Source organism: Thalassophryne amazonica, chromosome 3, assembly GCF_902500255.1.
Source record: "Thalassophryne amazonica chromosome 3, fThaAma1.1, whole genome shotgun sequence".
In the NCBI taxonomy this organism is placed as follows: domain Eukaryota; kingdom Metazoa; phylum Chordata; class Actinopteri; order Batrachoidiformes; family Batrachoididae; genus Thalassophryne; species Thalassophryne amazonica.
Genome location: NC_047105.1, coordinates 7,577,966 through 7,605,046, shown reverse-complemented (window position 1 = coordinate 7,605,046; position 27,081 = coordinate 7,577,966). Strand labels below are relative to the sequence as shown.

At 39.9% G+C, this 27,081-nt stretch overlaps 2 protein-coding genes across 4 annotated transcripts in view; one reads left to right on the top strand and one right to left on the bottom strand.

The window, feature by feature from the left end:
* The first annotated feature begins 1,304 nt into the window (after nt 1-1,304).
* On the top strand, nt 1,305-19,334 carry LOC117505976 (troponin T, cardiac muscle isoforms-like). 2 transcript variants are annotated; one of them, XM_034165530.1, is made up of 10 exons: nt 1,305-1,460; nt 1,572-1,593; nt 1,719-1,782; nt 1,867-1,983; nt 4,695-4,772; nt 6,510-6,611; nt 6,695-6,801; nt 9,079-9,169; nt 10,278-10,318; nt 18,942-19,334. In XM_034165530.1, exons 4-10 carry the CDS (start codon nt 1,885-1,887, stop codon nt 18,985-18,987), a joined length of 564 nt encoding a protein of 187 aa, XP_034021421.1. In that variant the 5' UTR covers nt 1,305-1,460; nt 1,572-1,593; nt 1,719-1,782; nt 1,867-1,884; the 3' UTR covers nt 18,988-19,334. The 2 variants fall into 2 exon arrangements, with proteins under 2 accessions (XP_034021421.1, XP_034021413.1); XM_034165522.1 differs by having other exon boundaries at nt 1,320-1,460; nt 6,692-6,801.
* Nucleotides 19,335-26,753: 7,419 nt separating this feature from the next.
* pkp1b (plakophilin 1b) overlaps nt 26,754-27,081 on the bottom strand; it is a 47,818-nt gene continuing 47,490 nt past the window's right edge. For both annotated transcript variants that reach the window (XM_034165505.1, XM_034165514.1), the window contains exon 13: nt 26,754-26,891. In XM_034165505.1, coding sequence (XP_034021396.1) covers nt 26,817-26,891 — 75 coding nt within the window. In that variant the 3' untranslated portion in view covers nt 26,754-26,816. The remainder of the gene's footprint in view (nt 26,892-27,081) is intronic.

The following is a 27,081-nucleotide window of genomic DNA, read 5'->3' as shown; positions in this document are numbered from 1 at the left end:
AGTGGATTTTCTAAAATCATTACCTGCGACAAAAATGTGTTTTGTAGATCTGTGTTGTTCATTTTTGGACACCAGACTTTGCTGTGGTTTTTAAGCACCTCTTTCCTCAATTGGCACCAACTGGTTGAAAATCTCTTGGTTTGCAGTAATACACACACACAGCAGTGTTAGGGGCTTGTTTAAGTTCCGTCAGTAGGTGGAAAATATCCAGCGCAATATTACCGCTGTTTTTTTTGCGCTCCCGTCATGAAATGAGTCACATTTTCATGACGTGGTTTTTGTAGTTTCACTATTTCTAAGTCTACCCCTTCCCCTAACCATAACTCCATAGACACCCCCCGCCGCATTACCCTGCATTTTGTGTCCTATCATGAAAATGTGGCACTTTTCATGTATCACAAACCAATTCATTAATGTACATTTTGTGATGCCATCACAAAATGCTGTGAGATACGGTTGAAAATATCTCACTCGCACACCAAGGACCCGGCTCGCCCACGCTGTTTGTACCCAATACAAATATGGCAGCCACACTGCTATGATCAGTCTGATTTGGTGAGTACAGTGGCTGAGAGAGGACACACAACACAAAATGCTTACAAATACAAAAAATAATAACGGAATGCTAAAATACCCTCAGCCGTATGAGCATGTAATCAATGAAATGGTGTGTAGAAAGAATGCTCCTTGTGAGTTTGAAGACCCTGGTAGTAATAACAATGGAGTTATGCTGAGCACAGACAGACAGACAGATGGACGCAGCAGTTTCCACAATACCCAATGGCCATATTTTGGCCTCGGGTAAAAATGCATTGAATGCATTGAAGATTAGAAGTCAGTAAATGTCCACTGGGTAAAAATGTCTTTTTGTATTGTTAGTGCTTCTGTTGTTTTCTGTTGTTTTGTGGCTATTTGCAGTGTGACTGTGTTTAGTCTGCATTGTGTGACTTTGCCGCAGACACATTAAATTACATGCTGTAGGTTATATTTGCATTCAGTGCTTGCATTTTCTCAATTTGCAATATTTTTTTTTTTGATGCATCTACTTATTGTTGAATTGATGGAGGGTTTTGTGCATTTGCTTGTGTTGTCTTAATTTAGATGTTTTTTGACCTCTCTCTGCCACTGTAACCAAAACCAAATAATACTGCAACTTTGCAATGGGTTGAACAACATTTTGTCAGGTTTTGAAGCTATTTCTCACAACACAGTAACTTCAAGATCAGTTACGGTCGCCGGTTTCAAGGAAATTAATTTAAAAAATAACCTTTGTTTATTACAGGTGTTAGGCTGATAAAGATTTATTGACAGTACATAATCAGGTCGTGACCTTTGCTGATCTTAAGTGAGGGTTGGTGAAGCATTTAAAGTTCCTTGTCAGTGTGAGCTGCACCTTTTTTTCCTGTCTTTGCACTGACTGTCTCATCTTTCACCAGAATCTGCAGAGGACAATGAAGGAGGTATGAAAGGTCATCAGCTATAGTTCAGGAATAAAGTGTGTTTAAATAAATAAGGGTGTTTTTTGGTAACGTTATTTATAAACTGTACCTTTTTTTTTCTGAATTTCACAGAGGAGGCAAAACCCAAGTCAAAGTAAGAACATAGTATTTTGAAATTTGCTACATGTACAACACTTATTGACAATCAAATTGATGTCACAAACACTCAACTTCAGATTTTCATTTGCATAAGAATGAATGAATGAATATCACCCTCAGGCATGGTTTTGTGCCTGGTTTATCGGCTCCAAAAATTCCAGATGGAGAAAAAGTTGACTTTGATGTGAGTACATATAAAGATAAAACGGTGTGTTTTGTGCAGAAAATGGATACGTTTTAAAACAACGTTCTGCTTTCTCCATTTCAGGATATTCACAGAAAACGAATGGAAAAAGATCTGAATGAGCTAAAGACTCTGATTGATGCTCACTTTGAGCAGCGAAAGAAGGAAGAGGAGGAGCTTCTGAGTCTCACAGATCGCATTGTACGGTTATTTTTCACTCCTTATATACGAGGTCTGTCCATAAAGTATAGGTCCTTTTTATTTTTTTCAAAAACTATATGGATTTCATTCATATGTTTTTACGTCAGACATGCTTGAACCCTCGTGCGCATGCGTGAGTTTTTCCATGCCTGTCGGTGACGTCATTCGCCTTTGAGCACTCCTTGTGGGAGGAGTCGTCCAGCCCCTCGTCGGAATTCCTTTGTCTGAGAAGTTGCTGAGAGACTGGCGCTTTGTTTGATCAAAAATTTTTCTAAACCTGAGACACATCGAAGTGGACACGGTTCGAAAAATTAAGCTGGTTTTCGGTGAAAAGTTTAACGGCTGATGAGAGATTTTGAGGTGATACTGTCATTTTAAGGACTTCCCACGGTGCGAGACGTCACGCAGCGCTCTCAGGCGCCGTCGTCAGCCTGTTTCAAGCTGAAAACCTCCACATTTCAGGCTCTATTGATCCAGGACGTCGTGAGAGAACAGAGAAGTTTCAGAAGAAGTCGGTTTCAGCATTTTATCCGGATATTCCACTGTTAAAGGAGATTTTTTTAATGAAAGACATGCGGATGGGTCGGCGCGTCGGGACGCAGCCGGCGCGGTGCAGCGGCACAGGAAAAACACCTCCGTGTTGATAACCATTTGTAAAATCCAGGCGGCTTTTGATGGCTTTCAGTGGAGTGAGTATATGAGAAATTGTTTATCAGCTGGAGATGTTCCAACTTGTCCTTAAGGCTTTCAACAGAGGTGTTTTTCCTGTGGCGGAGCGTCGGGGCGGCTGCGAGCCGACGCTGCAATCCGTCCGCACGTCTTTCATTAAAAAAATCTCCTTTAACAGTGGAATATCCGGATAAAATGCTGAAACCGACTTCTTCTGAAACTTCTCTGTTCTCTCACGACGTCCTGGATCAATAGAGCCTGAAATGTGGAGGTTTTCAGCTTGAAACAGGCTGATGATGGCGCCTGAGAGCGCTGCGCGACGTCTCGCACTGTGGGAAGTCCTTAAAGCGACAGAATCACCTCAAAATCTCTCATCAGCCGTTAAAATTTTCACCGAAAACCAGCTTAATTTTTCAAACCGTGTCCACTTCGATGTGTCTCACAGGTTTAGAAAAAATTTTGATCAAACAAAGCGCCAGTCTCTCAGCAACTTCTCAGACAAAGGAATTCCAACGACTCCTCCCACAAGGAGTGCTCAAAGGCGAATGACGTCACCGACAGGCGTGGAAAAACTCACGCATGCGCACGAGGGTTCAAGCATGTCTGACGTAAAAACATATGAATGAAATCCATATAGTTTTTGAAAAAATAAAAAGGACCGTTACTTTATTGACAGACCTCGTATAGTCAAAGAATAATCTTCTCCAAGATCCCACGAGTAGCAAAAAGCCTTCACAAGCAATCTGATGGGCCTTTAATTCTGTCTTTAGGTTATTTTGAATGTTTTAATACATTGTCAACATGGCCCCAAATACAAAGTTCACTGGCGTTCATCTGTACCTATCAGAACTAACACTTTCAGGGGTGTATTTATAGTAGTTTTTAGAGTTAAATACTGACATTTTGCTGACTGACTCCATTAACTTCATACTCTCACTTTGAATCACAGAGGAAATGTTAAAATACAGGAGTACTGTATTATGTCTACAAAAAAAAAAAAATGCATTAGTTGTCAAGTACGTCCCCTAAACGTAAGGAAACTGACCAAAGAATCTCAGGAAGCTAGCATATTAGCCATCTGATTATACAAAATTGTGATAGACTGGCCCATAAACTATTCAAAAAATAGAGTACATCAATATTTTCCACTCAGTATGGGCACACTCACACTTTACATAATTGTTAACGATTATTAGCTACCTAGCTGGCTACCTGTCATGGGCTCCATGCTAGCTTATGGCAGTGTATAGTAGCTCCCCATCATGTAATTTTAGCAAATTCTTCCTAATAAAAGCATAAACAGATCAATCATTTTTAATTGGTACAAACTATCTTTGGTTATGTAATTGTTAACTCATTATGGGCTAGCTACCATAACCTGCTTGTATTCTTTCTATGCTAGCTTATAACAGCAGTGCGTAGTATCTCCCCATCATGTAATTTTAGCAAATTCTTCCTAATAAAAGCATAAACAGATCAATAATTTTTAAGTGGTACAAATTATCTTTGGTCATGTAATTGTTAACTCATTATGGGCTAGCTAGCTATCATAACCTACTTGTATTCTCTCTATGTTAGTTTAGGCAGTTGCTATCATCTTATTTGACATAATTCTGCTAAAAAAATAGTTTTACAAACACAGAATTTGCCATCAACTGTCAGACAGTTTGCACTCCCTTCAAGTAATTATTCATTTATTTTCTGGCTTGAGGCCACACTAACTAAATTAACATATAGCTGGCTTGGAAAAGAGCCTGTTAACATTGCAAATGTATTTTGTTAATACGGTATAAGCTTGTTGGTAAGGCTGCCACCCAGACAATTTTATGAGTTTAATTTTGCAGTTTTATACAGACAGACAGACAGATCTTTGAATCAGGATTTTATTTGTCTTTATGGAACCATTTATAATCTAAATATGAAACAATGCTCACAGAGTAATGTCACAAAACGTTTTATAATTTCATTAATAAAAAATGAATGTGATTATGCAGGTGACTGTACATATTTCTCATTTTATATACATTTTATTTTTATTTTAGGATAAACGCAGGTCTGAGAGAGCAGAGCAGATGAAGATCAGAGCTGAGAGAGAACGAGAACGGCAGAACAGGCTCGCTGTACGTATGCAGAGATTTGACTGGTCAAAAACCACTTTTGTGAAAAAAAAAAAACTAAGGAAAAACAGCAATCACTGTTACATACCAGAACCTGTCCTTTGTTTTGCTCCATTGTACTATTCATTTGTACCAATATTAGACATGTACAGTTGTATGTAAAACTTTGGACCCCCCTGATGATTTCCATGATTTCCAGGTTACTTGGATCAGCAATTTCAGTTACATATATCATATAGCAGACAAACACAGTGATATTTGAGAAGTGAAACGAAGTTTACAGGATTTACAGAAAGTGCAGGTGCATAAATTTGGGCACCCCAACAGAAAAAAATACATCAATATTTAGTAGATCCTTCTTTTGCAGAAATAACAGCCTCTAAATGCTTCCTATAGCTTCCAATGAGAGTCTGGTTCTGGTTGAAGGCATTTTGGACCATTCTTCTTTACAAAACATCTCAGGTTTGTTAGCTTCCGAGCATGGACAGCCCACTTAAAATCACACCACAGATTTTCAATAATATTCAGGTCTGGGGACTGAGATGGCCATTCCGGAATGTTGTACTTGTTCCTCCGCATGAATGCCTTAGTAGATTTTGAGCAGTGTTTACGGTCGTTGTCTTGTTGAAAGATCCAACCTCGGTGTAACTTCAACTTTGTCACTGATTCATGAACATTGTTCTCAAGAATCTGTTGATATTGACTGGAATCCATGTGACCCTCAACTTTAACAAGATTCCCAGTACCTGCACTGGCCACACAGCCCCACAGCATGATGGAACCACCTCCAAAGTTTACTGTAGGTGGAAACTGTTTTTCTTGGAATGCTGTGTTGCTGTGCCATGCACACTGCCCCTTGTTATGTCCAAATAACTCAATTTTAGTTTCATCAGTCGCACCTTATTCCAAAATGAAGCTGGCTTGTCCAAATGTGCTTTAGCATACCTCAAGTGACTCTGTTTGTGGCGTGTACACAGAAAAGACTTCCTCTGCATTGCAGCATCATACAACATCTCTTTGTGTAAAGTGTGCTGTATACTTGAACGATGCACAGAGACACTGTCTGCAGCAAGATCATGTTGTAGGTCTTTGAAGCAGGTTTGTGGGTTGACTATGACTGTTCTCACCATCCTTTGCTTAAGCTTATCTGAGATTTTTCTTGGCCTGCCACTTCAGGCCTTAACTAGTACTGTGCCTGTGGTCTTCCATCTCCTCACTATGTTCCTCACAGTGGAAACTGACAGCTGAAATCTCTGAGATAGCTTTTTTGTATCCTTCCCCTAAACCACGATGTCGAACAATCTTTGTTTTCAGGTCATCTGAGAGTTATTTCGAGGCTCCCATGTTGCCACTCATTAGAAGAGATGCAAAGAGGGGAAACATTTGCAAATGACCACCTTAAATACCCTTTCTCGTGATTGGATTCACCTGTGTAAGGAGGTCAAGGGTCAGTGAGTTTACCAAACCAATTTTGTGTTCCAGTAATTAGTGCTAAATGTATTCAAATTAATAAAATGACAAGGGTGCCCAAATTTGTGCACCTTCTGTAAATACTAGAAACTTCATTTCACTTCTCAAATATTACTGTGTTTGTCTGCTATATGATATATTTGATTGAAATTTCTGATCCAGACAACCAATGATTTATGCCCAAACTTTTACATACAACTGTACATCTTGCACAAAAACACAAATACTAAATACTGTAGATGAGTGTCTGAAAGTCTTCTTGTCAACCAGGAAGAGAAAGCAAGGAAAGAAGAGGAAGAGGCAAAGAAGAAAGCCGATGATGATGCAAGGAAGAAGATGATTCTAAGCAACTTGAGTTTCACTGGATATAAAGTAACTATTATTCATCGTGAATTCATCGATGTGCATACCGTTTTGCAAGTGATCAAGCTTTGTGATGTGATGGTGACCAGCAGACCCAGCCTGGAGGAAAGAAGCAAACAGAAAGAGAGAAGAAGAAGAAGATCTTAAGTGAGCGACGGAAGGAGTTAGAAATTGATCACATGAGAGAGGACAAACTCAGGTATGATATCAACACACTTTATTTGACAATGTCCTGGATCCACACCTTCATTTGGTTCTACCCCTCCACATTTTTAAAAATATATTCCAGAATATCACCAACTGTTTCATGAAATATAGATGAATATGCACTTTGTCGCAAATAACCCAAAAATATTTTTATTCACTTCATGTGTGATGTTGTTATTCCAAGTCAGACTAGAGCTTGGTATTCTTAAAAAAAAAAAAAATACTGGTATCACTCTAGACAACTTGACTTTGATGCCAGTTCCTTAATATTACAGTACTTTTAACAAAAAGTATTTTAACAATCCATTTTAACCATTAATCATTTTAACCATTTAATCCATTAAAAAAAAATCACCTTACAAAATCAAGTACAAATCTTTGTTTATTTGTCGTATCTATGGCAAATTCAAAGCAATTTTCCTAACATCAACCCTTATGTTTCAGCGCTTTGCTTTTACAGCATTACAAAATAAAAAGATAAGCATATTTTCCAGATTTTAAGTGACTCCAGAGTATAAGTCACACCACCTTAAAAAAATGCCTCTTGAAGAGGAGAAACCCATATGAAAGTTGCACCTTTATTCTGTATTGTGTAACTCTTTTGTTTGAGATGTTTCTGCATTATTGATGTGTACTTTTTATTTTTGCCATTTATACTTATATTACTGTAGATTATTTTGGTTAGTGGTTTGATTCCTGGGAAAGAGCTATATAAATAAGCATTATTATTATTATTACTATTATTGCTAAGAAATGTGTGATTTTTCAGTAGAGACCAAGCATTCATGATATGCACACTCTTAAGACTATGAAATTGGGCTATTAGTAAAAAAAAGTAGAAAAGGGGGTGTTCACAATAATAGTAGTGTGGCATTCAGTCAGTGAGTTCGTCAATTTTGTGGAACAAACAGGTGTGAATCAGGTGTCCCCTATTTAAGGATGAAGCCAGCACCTGTTGAACATGCTTTTCTCTTTGAAAGCCTGAGGAAAATGGGACGTTCAAGACATTGTACAGAAGAACAGCGTAGTTTGATTAAAAAGTTGATTGGAGAGGGGAAAACTTATACGCAGGTTCAAAAAATTATAGGCTGTTCATCTACAATGATCTCCAATGCTTTAAAATGGACAAAAAAACAGAGACGCGTGGAAGAAAACAGAAAACAACATTCAAAATGGATAGAAGAATAACCAGAATGGCAAAGGCTCACCCATTGATCAGCTCCAGGATGATCAAAGACAGTCTGAAGTTACCTGTAAGTGCTGTAACAGAAGACGCCTGTGTGAAGCTAATTTATTTGCAAGAATCCCCCGCAAAGTCCCTCTGTTAAATAAAAGACATGTGCAGAAGAGGTTACAATTTGCCAAAGAACACATCAACTGGCCTAAAGAGAAATGGAGGAATATTTTGTGGACTGATGAGAGTAAAATTGTTCTTTTTGGGTCCAAGGGCCACAGACAGTTTGTGAGACGACCCCCAAACTCTGAATTCAAGCCACAGTTCACAGTGAAGACAGTGAAGCATGGTGGTGCAAGCATCATAATATGGACATGTTTCTCCTACTATGGTGTTGGGCCTATATATCACATACCAGGTATCATGGATCAGTTTGGATATGTCAAAATACTTGAAGAGGTCATGTTGCCTTATGCTGAAGAGGACATGTCCTTTAAATTGGTGTTTCAACAAGACAATGACCCCAAGCACACTAGTAAACCAGCAAAACTCTTGGTTCCAAACCAACAAAATTAATGCCTTGCAGATGTGAAGAAATCATGAAAAACTGTGGTTATACAACTAAATACTAGTTTAGTGATTCACAGGATTGCTAAAAAAAAAAAGCAGTTTGAACATAATAGTTTTGAGTTTGTAGCAACAACAGCAGATGCTGCTATTATTGTGAACAACCCCTTTTCTACTTTTTTTTTTTACTAATAGCCCAATTTCATAGTCTTAAGAGTGTGCATATCATGAATGCTTGGTCTTGTTGGATATGTGAGAATCTACTGAATCTACTGGTACCTTGTTTCCCATGTAACAATAAGAAATATACTCAAAACCTGGATTAATCTTTTTAGTCACATAGTACTACTATTATTCTGAACACTACTGTATGAACATTGGCTTATTAGTTTTTGAGGAACAAGCTAACAAACACACGCAGCAGAAAAAATCCTTTGTGGAAGGAATCTGAAAATTTGTCATGTTCTGTTTCTGTCTGTGCACTTGTCTTGAATGGATACTTTCATGTTTCTGTCCACATTGACACAGGGACAAAGCTAAGGAACTATGGGAGTGGATGCGTCAGCTGGAGGCGGAGAAATACGAGCTTCAGTATCAGTACACAAAGCAGAAGTATGAGGTAGGATCGGCATGAGTCCGTCTTTTTAGTGGATGCATTCTAGGAACACTGGCAAAACACAAATACACTCCCAGTCAAAAGTTTTGACTGGGAATGAGACATTGATTTGTGAAAGAGTGTCCTAACCAGTGACCGACTGGATGTTACTGGTACTGGGTCTCTTTGGAAAATCCATTGGTACCATTGGAATGACTCTGAGTCAAACAAGTGGTTACTGAAGGAGACTCGCATGAAGAGTATCACTTATACTGGGAGAGAATGTCAGTCATGACATTAGAGCGCTCTTGCTTGTATTTCTCAGCATGAGGGATCCTCGGGGTTGAGGACCCAAACTACAAACTGGCTGTGGTAGATTGGCAGCTAGACATGGACTGGTTGTCTCCCTGGGTGGTTGCCATCCAGGAAACAAGGCAGTTCTATAGTGTGGTGGATGTGGCAGCATGTGGCTCCCAGACCTGACGTGCAAACGTGAAAGGGAAAGATTATAATAATAAGACCAGTTATGTTGTCTGGCTGGGAGGTGATGGTTCTGTCAAAAAAAAAAAAAAAAGGCAGCAGGGATGAAGAGCCTGAGATTCTCCTTGGGTGTGATGAGCATGAACAGGATTAGGAAATTGCATATCAGAGGGAGTCAGAATGGTTTTGAGGCAAAGTGAGCAAGGCAAGATGGAAGTGATTTAGGCATGTGCAGAGGAGGGACGGGGGTATATAGGGAGAAGGATGATGAGGATGGAGCCAACAAGCAGGAGGAGCAGAGGGAGGCCACAGAGGAGGTTTATGGAGGTGGTGAGGGAGGACATGTGGTGGTTGATGTGACAGAGGAAGATGCAGAGGACAGGGACAGATTGAGATGAGAGCAGCTGACAGAAGTAGTACTTACTAACAGACCCACTGAAAGCTAATTTACCTACCGTCATTCCTTACGCACAAGGCAGAAGAACTGCAAAGAGTTTTATTAAAATTCTTATCAAAATTATAAATGACAGCAATTAACAGTCAAAATGGAGAATTCATTTGCATTTTTATCAAAGAAAGTGAAGTAAAATGTTCTATTTAATCAGCATGTCTGTATTGAGTACATAATGCTTTCCTATTTGTGTTTGTACAGATCACTGTCCTGAGGAACCGAGTCAGCGATCATCAGAAAGTGTAAGTTTATGTTGTTACTACATGCTGGTAAAAAGTTAAGTGGTCACTTTCTACAGAATCACTTTTTACCTACTTTTACAGATGGTTCCATTTTCCGGTTAAACATTCTTAAAGGCCCCTTCACACATAGTGGTCGAATTGCACATGAAGCAGGAATCGCATGCAATACGTGTAAAATCGTAGCTGCCTCCAACACCTCGTACACCTGTTACTACAACTATTTGCGCACACCAGTGGCTGAAAGACAGAGTAGCGCTGTGAGAGCCCATTCGATCCCTCTCGCAGCAGGTGTCGGCCAAATTCCAGGTGACACACCCAAACATCTAACACCGCTCACTTGGCACTTAGAAAATTTGTGGCCATTCACGCTATTAACATTAAAACAGTCAGCAATCACTTTCGATCTGGATGTGAAATTTGTCTAAGTGCCCCCACAACTGTGAAGTTGCCAAGTACGCATGTGACGTGCCAGGGTGTCGGCTCCCCCCCACAACACATGTGTGCATGTGTTTTGTGCACTCCCCCAACACATGCATGCATGTGGTTTGCGTGCCCTGCCCACATGCGAGGCGCCTCTCATCTGATGACAGAGTGACACCTTGGTCTGTGTGCTGAACAGACAGGGGTGTGGCTGGCTGCCAACAGCTGTTGAGACATGTCTAGTCCTGGATGTCACAGCTGCAGAACACGTACCGTTTTGATGGACACGCGCATGTGTGCTTGCTGTCCTCACATGGAAATAAATTAAAACATATATCACGTTTGTGACAGGCTGAGGAAACAGACCGTCAGTTCATGTGGACACGCAGCAGACGATCTGAATGTCACGTCTGCCTGACAGGACACACGTGTCGAGCCAGACGCGCGCGGGCCCGGCGTGCGCGTCTTGCACGACTATATGACAAGCCAACAGTGCGACAAATGTGCCACTTTCGGTCAGATATCAGCAGAAATATGCCATAACAAATGCCATTTGGTCAGTTATCATGGCGCCTTTCGCTTTTAAAAAAAAATACACTTATCTCCTTGTTGATTTTAGCCATTTCACGCTCCTGTTATAAGACAGTGATTGTAGCACAGTGGTAAAGTTTCTGTCTGGTAATCAGAGCTTTTTTAAATTGCAAGTTCGAATCCTGTGGGTGGCATTTATTTTTTAATTAACCAGTGTTATTTAACCGCGAGGTTCTGTATTGCGTCCCCTTTTATTTGTTATGTATATCAATCGTCTAGTGGTTAAAGTGTTGGGCTTCAGACCAGAGGATCCTCAGTTCAAATCCCAGCCTAACCGGAAAATCACTAAGGGCCCTTGGACAAGGTCCTTAATCCCCTAGTTGCTCCCAGTGTGTAGTGGGCACTTTGCATGGCAGCACCTTGCTATATGGGTGAATGTGAGGCATTGATGTGTAAAGCACTTTGAGCGTCTGTTGCAGATGTAAAAGTGCTATATAAATGCAGTCCATTTACACACCTGTCTACATATAAGGTCCCGCAGCTGACAGTGCTTTGAAGGTCCCAATGAGCACAGTGGCCTCCATCATCTGTAAAAGGAATACGTTTGGATCTGCCGGGACTCTTTCTGGAGCCCGCCACTCATCTAAACTGAGCAACAGGGGAGAAGGTAGGCAGGGAGGTGACCAAGAACCCGATGGAGAGGTCAGGCATTCCTCTGTGGAGAGAGGAGAACCTTCGAGAAGGACAACCATCTCTGCAGCAATCCACCAATCAAGCCTGTATGGTAGAGTGGCCAGACAGAAGCCACTCCTTAGTAAAAGGCACATGGCAGCTCACCTGGAGTTTGCCAAAAGGCACCTGAAGGACTCTCAAACCAGAAGAAACAAAGTTCTCTGGTGTGATGAGACAAAGATTGAACTCTATCAAATCAAATCAATTTTATTTATATAGCGCCAAATCACAACAGTTGCCCCAAGGTGCTTTCTATTGTAAGGCAAAAGCCATACAATAATTACAGAAAAACCCCAACGGTCAAAACGACCCCCTATGAGCAAGCACTTGGCAACAGTGGGAAGGAAAAACTCCCTTTTAACAGGAAGAAACCTCCAGCAGAACCAGGCTCAGGGAGGGGCAGTCTTCTGCTGGGACTCTATGGCATGAATGCCAGGAGCCATCCATACAGTGAAGCATGGTGGTGGCAGCATCATGCTGTGGGGATGTTTTTCAGCGGCAGGAACTGGGAGACTAGTCAGGATTGAGGGAAAGATGAATGCAGCAATGTACAGAGACATCCTGGATGAAAACCTGCTCCAGAGTGCTCTTGACTTCAGACTGAATCCCAGACTTGAATTCGACTCAACATCTCTGGAGAGATCTGAAAATGTCTGTGCACCGACGCTCCCCATCCAATCTGATGGAGTTTAAGAGGTGCTGCAAAGAGAAATGGGCCAAACTGCCCAAAGATAGGTGCACCAAGCTTGTGGCATCATATTTAAGAAGATTTGAGGCTGTAATTGCTGCCAAAGGTGCAGCAACAAAGTACTAAGCAAAGGCTGTGAATACTTATGTACGTGTGATCTCGTACCTTTTAATTTTAATACATTTGCAAAATGAAAAAAAATTCCAATGTTGTCATTATGGGGTGTTGTGAGTAGAATTTGGAAAATGTGGAAAAAGTGAAGCGCTGTGAATACATTCTAGATGCACCGTATGTTAAGAGTCCATATACAAACTTTTTGAGAACTGTGTGTCTGTGAAAAGGACAGACTTCAAAGGGGAACCACAGCTCCCTTCCATTTCAAGCAACAGCCACACATACGGGAAGCCTCTTAGAGATCCAAAAATGTTTTGTTTGTTTAGTACTGTCTGCTAAATGCAATATAAGTGTTTTAAGATGACTTTTCCAAGCACATCTTAATTATTACACTTCATCTCTATTGTAGTGGCATACAGAGGCAAAATACTTATGGACCTGAGAATTTGTTGATTATAGGTGTAACAGTTGTAGCCCTTACTTTTCCCCATTGATGGGATTTTGTTTTCTTGATTCGAGAGCAAACAAAACATTTTCTTTTGACCACATTTTCAAATTGCGTTTTGTCATATTTTCATTTTCACGTTCTTCACTGGATGACAGAACTAACACAGAGACATTTTAGCTGCAAATAATTTAGCAAGTGTCTACATCCATTCATGGAAAAAGATGGGCATGGACAACACGGCCCGTGCATGTGTGTACATGCACAATGACGTATATATAAAGCAGATCCATGCATACACACAGCTTTAGAACTCCAACAAAAACAATGATTAATCTCAGTTTTATTAATAATAAGACTCTCGGTGCCTTACAACTTGTTGAAACGATGTCCGGTTCGATACCTTTACATCCCAATTACAGCACTGAAAAATGTGCTTAGTCGAAAAGTGATTATACAACTCTATACCACTGTCTAAATTTAAAAACATAAAAAACAATGGATTGTGCAAGCGAGCTGTAATTTTGTTTTATGTTTCAAAAATAAAGAGACATTATAATGCTTGGATTTTGGTAGAAAATAAATGTCAGTTTGGTGAAATTTGAAAGGCTGTACTGATTTAATATGTCACAACATTTTTGTTAAGGTTTTGTTATCTGTCAGTGTCCTATAAATAGTGAAATGGAAATTTTAAGTGGTTATTTTGGCAGAAACATACTTTCGGTCTGGATAAGGGATGGATGACTATTGCAGCAAAGTCTCCACTGAAAACAACAGAATATTCCACATGACTCTGAACAGCTGATTAAAAAACAAAAGTCAGGGGATGGATACATAAAAGTGATGAAGTCATTGAATATATGCTGGAGTCAATCAGTCACTTAGAAATGAAAACAACACGGCACAGCGGTAAATCGACAAAGAGCAAGTCAACTGTGTGCAAAGGAGATGAGTGAGTTTGAGTGGCTGTGGTTGGAGCAATACACATGCAATAGTTGCATAGAACAACCAGCTGCTTCTCCAGTCAGAGCAGGAAAGAAAAAACATTGAATAAACGCCCGATGGAATTTACATCCGAATTAGCCAGAAGCACTCTGCATCCCCCCTGGATTTAAAGGTTCCCCTCATGACTTTCCCTGAGCAGGACTCTGTTCACTGGCTGTTATTGACTTGAAGTGGCGCCGTGAACAGCTGCAGCTGTCCATCAGCAGAGTCCACCCAGACAAAAGGCCCCGAAAGGAGTCTTAACGAAGGCGGAGCTGCAGAATATTGACCAGTGCAGCAATGTGCTGGAATGGATGTCCAACAGCTGAGAGACTAACTGCTATGTGGCATCATTTGTCTTCATGCAGTTCACAATAAGACAGTAAGCGCCCCCTGCTGTGATCCAAATAACGTGAATCCTTCCACTTAAGCTGTGATTTTTAAAGGCTTATCAAAAAGGACTCCCGTGGCAAAATTTACATTAACAAGATTCTGACAGTCAAACAGTCAAGTCAAACCAAGTCTGGGAGCATGTCCTGTTGTTGGGCAGAACCACATCCACCGCGCTGCAGAACCACTTTGGGTCCTGGATGGCAAACACCCAGGCAGGCAGTCTCATACCACAGTGGAACCTTATGTCAGGAACACTAGAATTGCAAGAACTTGCCGAATGTTAAACAGGCATAAATCTAAATCATTTGTCACACCTGGACTGAAACACTACTTCAAGTGTACTTCAAGCTGCATTCACATGTTGGCCATATGTGACAGATGGAACAGTCCACCAGTGTCGGCTGTGTCAGTGGCACTCGCTGCACCGCTCCAAAGTTTAGAAATTGTAACTACTGACTTGGTGCTCAGACAACAAACCGGATGTTGTTTTGCCTTGAAAGATGAGGAAAGATGGACAGAAAGAGCTTCAACGATTTTAGTGCACAGAACCCTGGTGTGATAGAAAAAACAGATCTTACACACAGTTTCCTTGTTTTAATATAACACTAAAAATGTATCTTTCCATCAAGCAAACTATTCTCCGTCTCTTTGATACTGCAAAAATGCTGCGTCCTCTGCCATCATACGGTGATCCTGCTTTATTGTCAGTTACTGTATGACTGTCTTTCTCCTGCTAGCATGTGAATGCAGCATGCAGCTTGTCACTTTTACATCAATTTACTTTATATCTCCTCCCACTCAGAGAGAGTTTTTAAAAAACATGGCATGGCCTACCATCTTTATGCTGATGATTCTCAAATCTACATGCCCATCGCTAAAAACAGTGTCTGACCCCTGACACCCCTACTCGACTGTCTTTAAGGTCAAGGCTTGGTTATCACAGAATTTTTTAAAACTTAATGAGGGCAAGACAGAGGTTATGTTGTTTGGAAGTGCCCTTGTTGACTTGGGGCCTCTCAAGGATTTTGTGCATCCCAAAGTCACCAGCCTTGGCGTCACCATAGACAGAGATTTTAAACTTGATAAACAATTCAGTGGCGTTTGGTTTTATCATCTGCGTCTTTTATCAAAGGTAAAACCGTTTTTATGTTTTAACCTTTTTGAAGAAGTTGTGCACTCTTTTATTTCAAGTTGTCTGGACTACTCTAATGCATTTTATGTCGGCATCAGCCAACGGGCTCTCTCCCGTCTGCAGTTAGTCCAGAATGCTACATTGCGACTTTTAACAGTGGCCTGGAAGCGTGATCACATAACCCCAATTCTAGCATCTTTGCACTGGCTTCCTGTAAATTGTAATGTTTGTTTTTAAAGTTTTGAATGGAATGGCCCCTCAATACATTACTCCAAGGTTGGGTAGGATTACTTTGAAAGAATACATGTGGATTGCATGTATGTATGTACATACATTTGGATTACTTGTAATCTGATTACTTTTGGACTACATTTCAAAGTAATCCTACCCAACCTTGTTACTGACCTCCTACAAACTTGCTCTCCAGTACATGCTCTGAGGTCTGAGGGCCATTTCCAGCTCTTGGTGCCTAAGGCGAGACTAAAAACCAGTGGGGACAGGGCTTTCTCTGTGGCTGGCCCCAGAGAAACGCTGGGAACTCTGGAACGCTCTGCCCCTCCACGTCCGATCAGCTCCCACAGTGGAGTGTTTTAAGTCTCGTCTGAAGATTTACTTTTATTTGCTGGTTTTTAACACCACGTGAGTTGTGTGGTCCTCTGTTTTATTATGTTTTTTTTTTTTTTTTTAATCCAGGTTGATTTTATTGGTTTTATGTTTTGTATGCTGTATTTATTTATTTCTGTTGATTTCATTAGTCTTGTTTTTTAATCTTTGCATGTTATATTTAGTTTTATTGTTATTTTACTTATATTTACTATTGGGGTTTTGTCTATGTTGAGTCTACGTGCAGCACTTTGGAAACATCTTTATTGTTAAAATGTGCTATATAAATAAAGTGGATTTGATTAGATTGAAGTGGACAACACACCACAAGATGTGTTGCCACCTTGGGTCATAGTTCCCAGAGACTAACCAGATTATTAGAAAGTTCTACTTATATTTTTTAAGGATGTTTAGTCTTTGAAACGTTTGGTCATTTTTCCCCAGTTTTGGCTTACAGGTCATGTGACGTGCCCCTGATTTAATTGAAGATTAGATACAGGCAGGGTATTGCCAAGGTTCCTTCTTAGACCAGGTGCACTTAAGATGTGACAGTTTTTAGCGTTGCAGCCTGGAAGTGTGCACTCATGCGATCACCTTTGTCTTTGTGTATCTAGCTAACTATTGCATGTATTTTGATGAAATTTTCACCACAAATACAGATTAGGCCATGGAAGACTCCATTAAATTTTGTAGTTGATCCGGATCCGGATTTAATTTTATACAGGCTTTGAAGGATTACATCAAAACTACTTACGTCAAAACTACTTCACAGATCTTCACCGATTTTGCACCACAGGCAGATAGATATTAGGGCATCAAAGACTCCACTGAATTTTGGAGGTGATCTGGATCCGGACTGGCGGACGTTGCTCTTGTTTTTATATGTACATTAGGGAGTTATCTTAAAAATGCTTAATCTGATTTTGCTCAAACTTGGCTAGCATATTGAGGCCTCTGAATGGGGAAAAAGGGTTTTAATCTTGGTTAAGATCAATCAACAGTCTCTATCAATTTTCTGGTGCCACACACTCTGAAAATATATGGGTGATTCTTTAACTACGGGCACTATTGGCCTTGTAAATGTAATTTCCACCACACCATTGCCTTACAATATAAAGCGCCTTGGGGCAACTGTTTGTTGTGATTTGGCGCTATATACATGTGCTCTGATGTCACTGTTTATCTCCATAGAAACTACCCAAACAGTCTTTCATACAAACTGTTTAAAAGGACATTACAGTGTTGTGGTGGAAATTACGGCAATAGTGTGAGACATCTACATTTTGTTTAAAAAAATCACAACAGTTGTATGACATTGAATACCCCAATTATGTTTTGATTATTTTACTGATATTTTATTCAGAGATATTTTAAAACATTAGAAAAAACGTTTTTTTTTACCATTCATTTTTATCATTGAAGATCAAAAGTCTGGGTGTGGGACAAGCACAAAACGGCAATATTTGCATATAATGATGCTGAAAAAAGTGAAAAAGTCATCATAGACTACTAGAACAAATTTCTTAACACACTTTCATTTTAAAGATAACTATAAAAGTGTGAAATTTCCCCTTTTTTCTGTTTTTCATACGGTATGATCAAAGGACATAATATGTGCCCGTAATCTAAGAATCACCCATGTATCATTTTCATGCCCGATGCTTTGAAATGTGGGCGCGGTGTCACTGTGCTCCGTAAGCGCTTTTGAGCTTGTTTAATTATTCTGTATTGCTGATGTAAATTACAATTCAGTCCAAAACAGGCCCAGAGGCCCGTCGGGCTGGAACCTAACTCTAGTTATGACAGCGTGAAACCTATCAGAGTCCAGGAATCTCATTGGATGAGATGCCAGTCCATAGCAGGTTACTAACACAGTCAAGGCTGGTGCCCTTTTACAGCTGGATGGAATGGGTGGATACAAACAGCGTATTTTGTTTAAGGACACAAACAGTTGTCCTGGAACACAGACCTGGAATCAGGCCTCAGCCACTACAATGGACATACAATCTTGAAGCTAAATCGCCAAAATTGGCCGATCTACAGCAATATACCCAATGTCAAAATGTAAAACAAACTGCTGACATCCCTTTTCAGAACTTGCATGGTGTCACATGGAGTAACTGAGTCATCTGGATCTGATTTGCAGTAATGTTTCTCCATACTAAGTGCCGTACTAATCAGACTATTGGGATGTTTTGAAGCCGTTGAAGCAGCGGTCTACACTTTGTGATCTCTTCTTGAAAGGTCATTCGTCTGTTCATTTGGACCGCTATGTTCCTAAGCTGCAGAGTCCAGCACCTCAGTAGCAACAGCTGGTTAAAAATAGCAATGAACTCTATTGTAGTAAATCCCCCTCTAACAGCATGTCGCTATGAAAAGCTTCCAGGAGTTACAGCGGCATCAGTGGCACAATCTGCACCGGCATCAGATTTACACGGATCTGATCCCGTCTGAAGCATTTCAAGAGTCATGAGCAGACTTCCTGAGGGCACAGGCTGTAGTTTAAACGCTGCATTTGTTTGATGCAAGAAAATATTGATTAGCTATGACTATTGATAAGCTTTACTGTTATTCTTCTCAGTTCGAAGGGAGGCAGGAGCAGGACCAAGCGTGGCCTGAGGAAGTAACACCAACTGGAGGAAAACCAACATCCACAACAGAGTGACTAAACACAGAATACTGCTTCCTAAATGCTTCAATGTGCAAGAACAAAAAGGAATTTACCTGCAGGATTGTAGCAGTAGAGATTCTCTGATGCAGATTGTTCTGATCGGGTTCAAGGCTGAAGTCCACTGTGATGACTTTAGCAAAGGGGTCTTAATCTCACATTACCTGGGGGCCCATTTGGTCCGGTCGCTCTTACCTGGTCACTCAGTGTGAAGACGTGTAATGATTTTTTTGCAAAGCTATGAGAAGGATTTGAGAGAAACAGCTTTTTCCTCGCAGGAAATACAGCTGTCACTGTAAATCATTGTAAAACATAAAATTAATAACAGCAATACTTAACTTAATCTCTATCATCCATTCATCCACCGCTCATCCAGGTTGCAGGTTGCTCTGGCAACAGACTAAGCCTCAAACCTCTCCTTTCACCATTTCCCTTCATTTTGCACAGTCACGTGAATGTGCAAAGTGAAGGGAGACTTGGGATTAGGCCATAATCAAGTCTCACAGGGGGTTAGTACATGTGAAAATATTGTAACACTGCAAAAACACAAAATTTGCATTTTTTTTTAATGTTGGACAAGTTAAAAAAAAAATCTGATAATGAAACACGTCAAAATTCACTTAGGATTTCTTGAAAGTGGATCTCCAAATTGCCGGAGAAAACTCATTTTGAACTTTATTTTATTAGCATTACGAAATGTTATTTCTTTAACAAATACCATCTTAAAAATTTTATGGTGAGATTTTAAAAAAAGAGAAAATTCCAAGACCCATTTTTTAAGACTAAAAACAAGTCCTGTTATGTTTCTGTGTAGGCTCTCAATTGTCCAGGTGGTTTCCATAGTAGAGAAGCTTGAATCTTCGACTGGACCGGGTTGCTTGACGCGAGGACGTTTCACTTCTAATCGCCGAAGCTTCGTCAGCTAAGATTCTTGCTCTGGTAGTCTGACTTGTGTCTTGACTCTTGTAGAGAAGAATAACAGAAACCAGCAAAAGCTGGAGTTTAAACCTAACAAGACCCTCCTACCGAGAGGCAGACTGCTATTGGCTAGTGACTAACAACTGCTCTAATTAGCACCTATTGTGGTCTAGTTAACACCCTCCTAATGACAGGGCAGCTGTCCCTCCTAACAATGGGACTGACGCTTCTCCTGACGACTGACTACGTGAATGACTCATTACCATGAACAAAAGACTGAAACTGCTTTGACCTGACTGAATCAATCAATCAATCAACTTTTTTCTTGTATAGCGCCAAATCACAACAAACAGTTGCCCCAAGGCGCTCCACATTGCAAGGCAAGGCCATACAATAATTATGAAACACAGTCTACGTCTAAAGCAACATAACCAAGGGATGGTCCAGGGTCACCCGATCCAGCCCTAACTATAAGCCTTAGCGAAAAGGAAAGTTTTAAGCCTAATCTTAAAAGTAGAGAGGGTATCTGTCTCCCTGATCTGAATTGGGAGCTGGTTCCACAGGAGAGGAGCCTGAAAGCTGAAGGCTCTGCCTCCCATTCTACTCTTACAAACCCTAGGAACTACAAGTAAGCCCGCAGTCTGAGAGCGAAGCGCTCTAATGGGGTAATATGGTACTATGAGGTCCCTAAGATAAGATGGGACCTGATTATTCAAAACCTTATAAGTAAGAAGAATTTTAAATTCTATTCTAGCATTAACAGGAAGCCAATGAAGGGAGGCCAACACGGGTGAGATATGCTCTCTCCTGCTAGTCCCCGTCAGTACTCTAGCTGCAGCATTCTGAACCAACTGAAGGCTTTTTAGGGAACTTTTAGGACAACCTGATAATAATGAATTACAATAGTCCAGCCTAGAGGAAACAAATGCATGAATTAGTTTTTCAGCATCACTCTGAGACAAGACCTTTCTGATTTTAGAGATATTGCGTAAATGCAAAAAGGCAGTCCTACATATTTGTTTAATATGCGCTTTGAATGACATATCCTGATCAAAAATAACTCCAAGATTTCTCACAGTATTACTAGAGATCAGGGAAATGCCATCCAGAGTAACGATCTGGTTAGACACCATGCTTCTAAGATTTGTGGGGCCAAGTACAATAACTTCAGTTTTATCTGAGTTTAAAAGCAGGAAATTAGAGGTCATCCATGTCTTTATGTCTGTAAGACAATCCTGCAGTTTAGCTAATTGGTGCGTATCCTCTGGCTTCATGGATAGATAAAGCTGGGTATCATCTGCGTAACAATGAAAATTTAAGCAATACCGTCTAATAATACTGCCCAAGGGAAGCATGTATAAAGTGAATAAAATTGGTCCTAGCACAGAACCTTGTGGAACTCCATAATTAACTTTAGTCTGTGAAGAAGATTCCCCATTTACATGAACAAACTGTAATCTATTAGACAAATATGATTCAAACCACCGCAGCGCAATGCCTTTAATACCTATGACATGCTCTAATCTCTGTAATAAAATTTTATGGTCAACAGTATCAAAAGCAGCACTGAGGTCCAACAGAACAAGCACAGAGATAAGTCCACTGTCCGAAGCCATAAGAAGATCATTTGTAACCTTCACTAATGCTGTTTCTGTACTATGACGAATTCTAAAACCTGACTGAAACTCTTCAAATAGACCATTCCTCTGCAGGTGATCAGTTAGCTGTTTTACAACTACCCTCTCAAGAATCTTTGAGAGAAAAGGAAGGTTGGAGATTGGCCTATAATTAGCTAAGATAGCTGGGTCAAGTGATGGCTTTTTAAGTAATGGTTTAATTACTGCCACCTTAAAGGCCTGTGGTACATAACCAACTAACAAAGATAGATTGATCATATTTAAGATTGAAGCATTAAATAATGGTAGGACTTCCTTGAGCAGCCTGGTAGGAATGGGGTCTAATAAACATGTTGATGGTTTGGATGAAGTAACTAATGAAAATAACTCAGACAGAACAATCGGAGAGAAAGAGTCTAACAAAATACCGGCATCACTGAAAGCAGCCAAAGATAACGATACGTCTTTGGGATGGTTATGAGTAATTTATGAATACTGAATACCACATTGTAAACAGGGGACAAAGCGCGTCTCAGACCCCCTCCCCGGTTAAGGCTGTGTTTCAACTGTTATCTAACAGAAATATTACGTGATTGTGTTTTATATTAAGTGTAGATGAGATATTGTCAAGAATTTAAACAAATATATTTGGTAACATTTTGCATTTTTTGCAGTAAAACACACTGCAGTGATTGCGTCTTCCATCATCCTGTTTGTTGCCTGTATGAGAAGCGTAATGGTGAGTCCAATTACTATGTGAGACCCATAAATCTACAGTCTCAATCGTTCATTCATTACTCAAAGTTCTAACTGCTTGGAATAACATGGACAACTAAAGTGACCCCAGTCCTGAGAAACACTGGCATTACTGCAGATGGCGCAAATAATCCATCAACCTCATGTTGCACATTACTGCTCTTGACCAAATCAAGGACACTTCAACTCCTTTGCTTGCGGCAGCAACACACTCCCAAGAAAAGCTCAAAGCAGCTTAACTGTTTTCCATTAAATAATAAATTCCAGACATCTGGTGGACCTTTGCAAAATGATTACACGTACTTCAGCTGGCCCCTGGGCCGGGAGATTGGGAACCCTGCTTCAGCATATGAGCGGACATCGGTCCAATCACAGATTGTGTCTGTTTCATAAACAAAAAAGTCAATTTGTTTGATCTGTACTCTGTTTTATGCTCAGAATGAATAAAAATACATCCATTTAACAAAGTACAAATTCAGCGCATTATTCCTCTCACACAGTAAAAAAAAAAAAAAAAAAAAAAAAAAATGTCTGTGAAATTAAAGGGGAAATCCTGTGAAATCACAACATAAAAAATGTAAAAAGAAAAACAATGGAGTATTGTTGAATATACAGCAATTATATGTAAAATGTGGAATAAAATCTAACTGAATTTAACGGTACAAATGTGTTCAAATAATATACGATTGTAGAATTTAAAAATAACTAGTTTAAACACAAAAATTAATACCAAAAACTGTACAATATGAGAATGTTCACAAATACAGTAAAATACTGATAATTAAGGGTTTGAAAAAACAGGTGATGTGTGTTTAAACTACATTTTGAAGATAATTAAACATAATGTGACCATTTTGCAGAGATTTTTTTCTTCTAATGAGAAAATTACAACAGGTTTACACTGCATTTTATGTAAAAGTATTTACATTTCATTGTTATTTTTACAGAACTCTCCTGGCAACCACAGCTTCCAGAATTTTCTGTAAAAAGGACATTTTTTTATACAATGCAGGTATTTTGGTTCTTTGACTTGAGGGAAACTCCAGGTTGATTTTGCAGCCACACCTTGTGTAACAGTCAAATTATGTTTCAATGTGGTTAAACAAACACTGCGCAGACGTCACTGCGTCATCCTGCTGTACGAGATTTCCACGACGCGTCATCCCTGCAACCACAAAAGAGCTGATAAATCTATCAATGATTAAAAACATGATCGAGCTGCCAGAGCCTCAGAAAAGAAAATATGACCCATGAGACTGAGAGCCCAGTGCAATTTATGAGTGGATTATATGATGTAAAGTGTAAAAGACCAAAGTTCAAATGTGCTCTAAACTTACACAACACACCGGACAACTGCAGCGTCTGGCTCTAACGGCTCGGTCATAATCCGTTAATAAATTGAGGGTGGAGTAAAAGCTGCATTTGAAATCTGCAGCCCAAAAAAAAAAAAAAACACGACAGGGTGTGACATGAAAAGTCTGTTTTATAGGTTCGAACATATAAAATTCAACAGGTTTACGTGTAAACACATTAAGTTTCAAGAGTAGATTTCTGTCAGCTTTATTGACACTTTAAAAGAACAATGGATCACAGTCGTCCACATACATATGAAAAAAAATTATACTGACAAAATCTTTACAAAATGTAAAAAGTTACACGAGGCACATCATGATTTCATTTAATTCACTTGTCAAAATTCTAAAAAAAAAAAAACATTCTTGCATGGACTTTGAGAACTGATTGAGGGTTATTTTGGGGCGCTGAATCCAAATCCGAGCTCAGATTTCTTCTATCATCACATCACGTTCTTAACAGTCTGCATGTTCCGTATTGATGGATTACACAAAAGTTGCTCATTCACTCAAGTTTGATGCCACTAATCATGGACAAAACCAGCGTCAAATGCATAGTTTTCGAACCAGGTTCACAAAAAGTGAACAAGAGCAGTAATATTTATGGTGCCAAAGAGGTGTGAGAGACTGCAGGAGTTTTACTTCAGTGCTTGATACAAGAAATATGTCTTCATATCTCTAAAATGTGATGTGATTGGCAAAAAACTAACACCAGATTCCGATTCAGCACCCCCAAATTACGTTGAAAAACTCCATTCAAGAAAAACAAATACAGATGCATTTTTTTTTTTTGATACAGGATTTCTTTTTGGTTCTTGGTACTTTTCAAATAAAAGCAGTTCTTCTGATTCATTCATTCTCTATACCGCTTACTTCAATCAAGGGTCACGGGGGCTGGAGCCTATCACAGCAGTGAGCTCATGTATAATAGACTCCACTTTGGACTATTACCACTCCAGCAAAGGAAAAATGTTAAAAACATTTATGTGTACCTCGTGGCAATGCAGGGACACGTGCGCGCTCGCTGTGCCGCACTTTGTGCTTGTGTTAGAATAATAAAAGCAGGAACGTGTGTTGTGGTAATGGTGAAATTTCACTGCACTGTTGATTTGTTGACACACTTAAAACTGTAGAAAATATGGCACGCAACATCTGTTCGACACATTTCATTTTAATTGGGCTTTAGGTTAACCAGGACAAACTTCAAACACAGTGCACCGTGATGCATATTAAGCCTGGGTCCCACCGAATAATGAAGGCTGAAGAAGCCACGCATGGGTGTGGAGTGATTATTCAAAGAATGACCCATGTTTTCATCTTAACACGTATCCACTACTAAGGTGCCTCTCTGTACCCCGCACGTGCCACATAGAAGCCACGACCGACAGGTCATTAGAGACTCGAACGGCTCGTATCAGCCATGCTAAGCCACGCAGTTCTGTGTAGCGTGATGTTATCAAGCTATAAAAACATTAAAAATAGTTACCTTATGCTGTTCAAAATATATTCCACATGGAGCAGGAAAGAGGGAAAAATAAAGCGTTGAGATGAAACAGTCCTCTGTGATTCCAGAAGTGATTAGAGGTGTTTTCAGCATCCAAGGTTTGGCAGAAAATGATTACATTATTTATACAGAGCTCAGCGCACAGAGCAGGTGGAATTGTGTGCAAGAGGAGAGCCGTTCCAAACATAGCCTCTCAGGTCCTGCGTAACTGCCAGGCGCACGGATAATGGGCTTTTAGCAGACTCGTAATCACCACGCAAATGCCTCTAAGCCGTCGCAATAACTCGAACAGAAACTGCGCCACGCTGTTGTTGCTAAATTTTGAACTTCTTGAAATTAGCACCACACACAGAGTGGAGCCTCGTTAACTGAAGATAATGCCTCTAAGAGCCACTCTGAGCCACTATACTGCCATGATAGCTCACGAAACAAAACAAAAAAAAAAAAAACAGGGTACGTGGCTCCTTCACTCGGTGGGACTGAGGCTTTAGAATGAAAATAATGATGGAGATGATTTCAGGTGATCAATCATAATATTAGGGATGCTATGACCCCTACCTTTGCACCTCCCTGCCCCGCGGACTAAACCAAACCAATTTTTTTAGCTTCCTTAGGTGACCCCAATACACAATCAGGATGTTCCCAAAAATAAAAACTGGCCTCAAGCCAGTTATCCAAGACGGCCGCCAAAATAGGGTTTTTCACTAAAACACCTTTAAACAACATATAAACAACTTAAATATCACAGAGATTCAATGATAAGGGTCTAATAGCGGCCATTTCAGACTCCATTTTGCATCTTAAACCCATGAATGAATTTAGTTTAGGCACAAATGAGTTTTCTGTGACCTGCAATGGTCTTCTCATTGAATCTCTGTTTCTGTGTAGGCTCTCAGTTGTCCAGGTGGTTTCCATAGTAGAGAAGCTTGAATCTTTGACTGGACTGGGTTGCTTGATGTGAGGTCACATCAAGCAACCCAGTCCAGTCGAAGATTCAAGCTTCAATCTCTGTTTTAGTGAAAAACCTTATTTTGGTGGCCATCTTGGACGCCATCTTGGATAACTGGCTTGAGGCCAGTTTTTATTTTTGGGAACATCCTGATTGTATTTTAGGGTCATAAGGAACCTAAAAAAGTTGGTTCTGGTTTAGTCCTGGGGGGGGGGGGGGGGGGTTGCAAAGGTAGTGGTCGTAGCTCCCCTAGTATAAATTAAATACCACCAGTGATTCCATTTGGATTCTTTCTTGGCCCTTTATGAAACACAATATCAGTCTGCTTTCACTGGAGCCGTCAGCGTGTGGATGGAAGGTACCAACAGGAAATTACTGAAAAATAAACATGAGAACTGATGCTGTACAATACGAGCATTTTTAAGGTTAGTTTTGTTGTGTAGAATAAAATAGTCCATTTTTAATATGTTGAAAAATTGTTGACAGCATCTTATAAAATGCAAAAGTACAGACACCAAGATGACATAATTAAACAGCATTTTAAACTAAAAAAGCCAACTATAATCATGTGACTGCAAATGTTTTAAGCACCATATAAACTACAGTTTCTTCAAGAGGAAAAAAAAAACCTTTACAGTTTAATAAATGAAAGAAGGCTCAGCTCCTGACTTGCAGGTGAGAGTTTCAGACATGTTAATCCACAACTTGAACCGACTTGTGCGCCGCCGTCGTGATGTCGTTCACAAAAGAAGACTTATTCATGCCTTGCTGCAGGAGAAAACAATAACAACAACAACAACAAAAAAAACAGTTCAGAATAAATCAGCATTTCACCCGACACACACTGTCAAATCTCATTCAGAAATTGTCTTCAGCAGGGAGGAAAAACGCGCCCACAAGCCTAAGAAGTGATGCATAGATGTGCGTGTGCAAACATGGTTTCCTTCAATTTGACCTG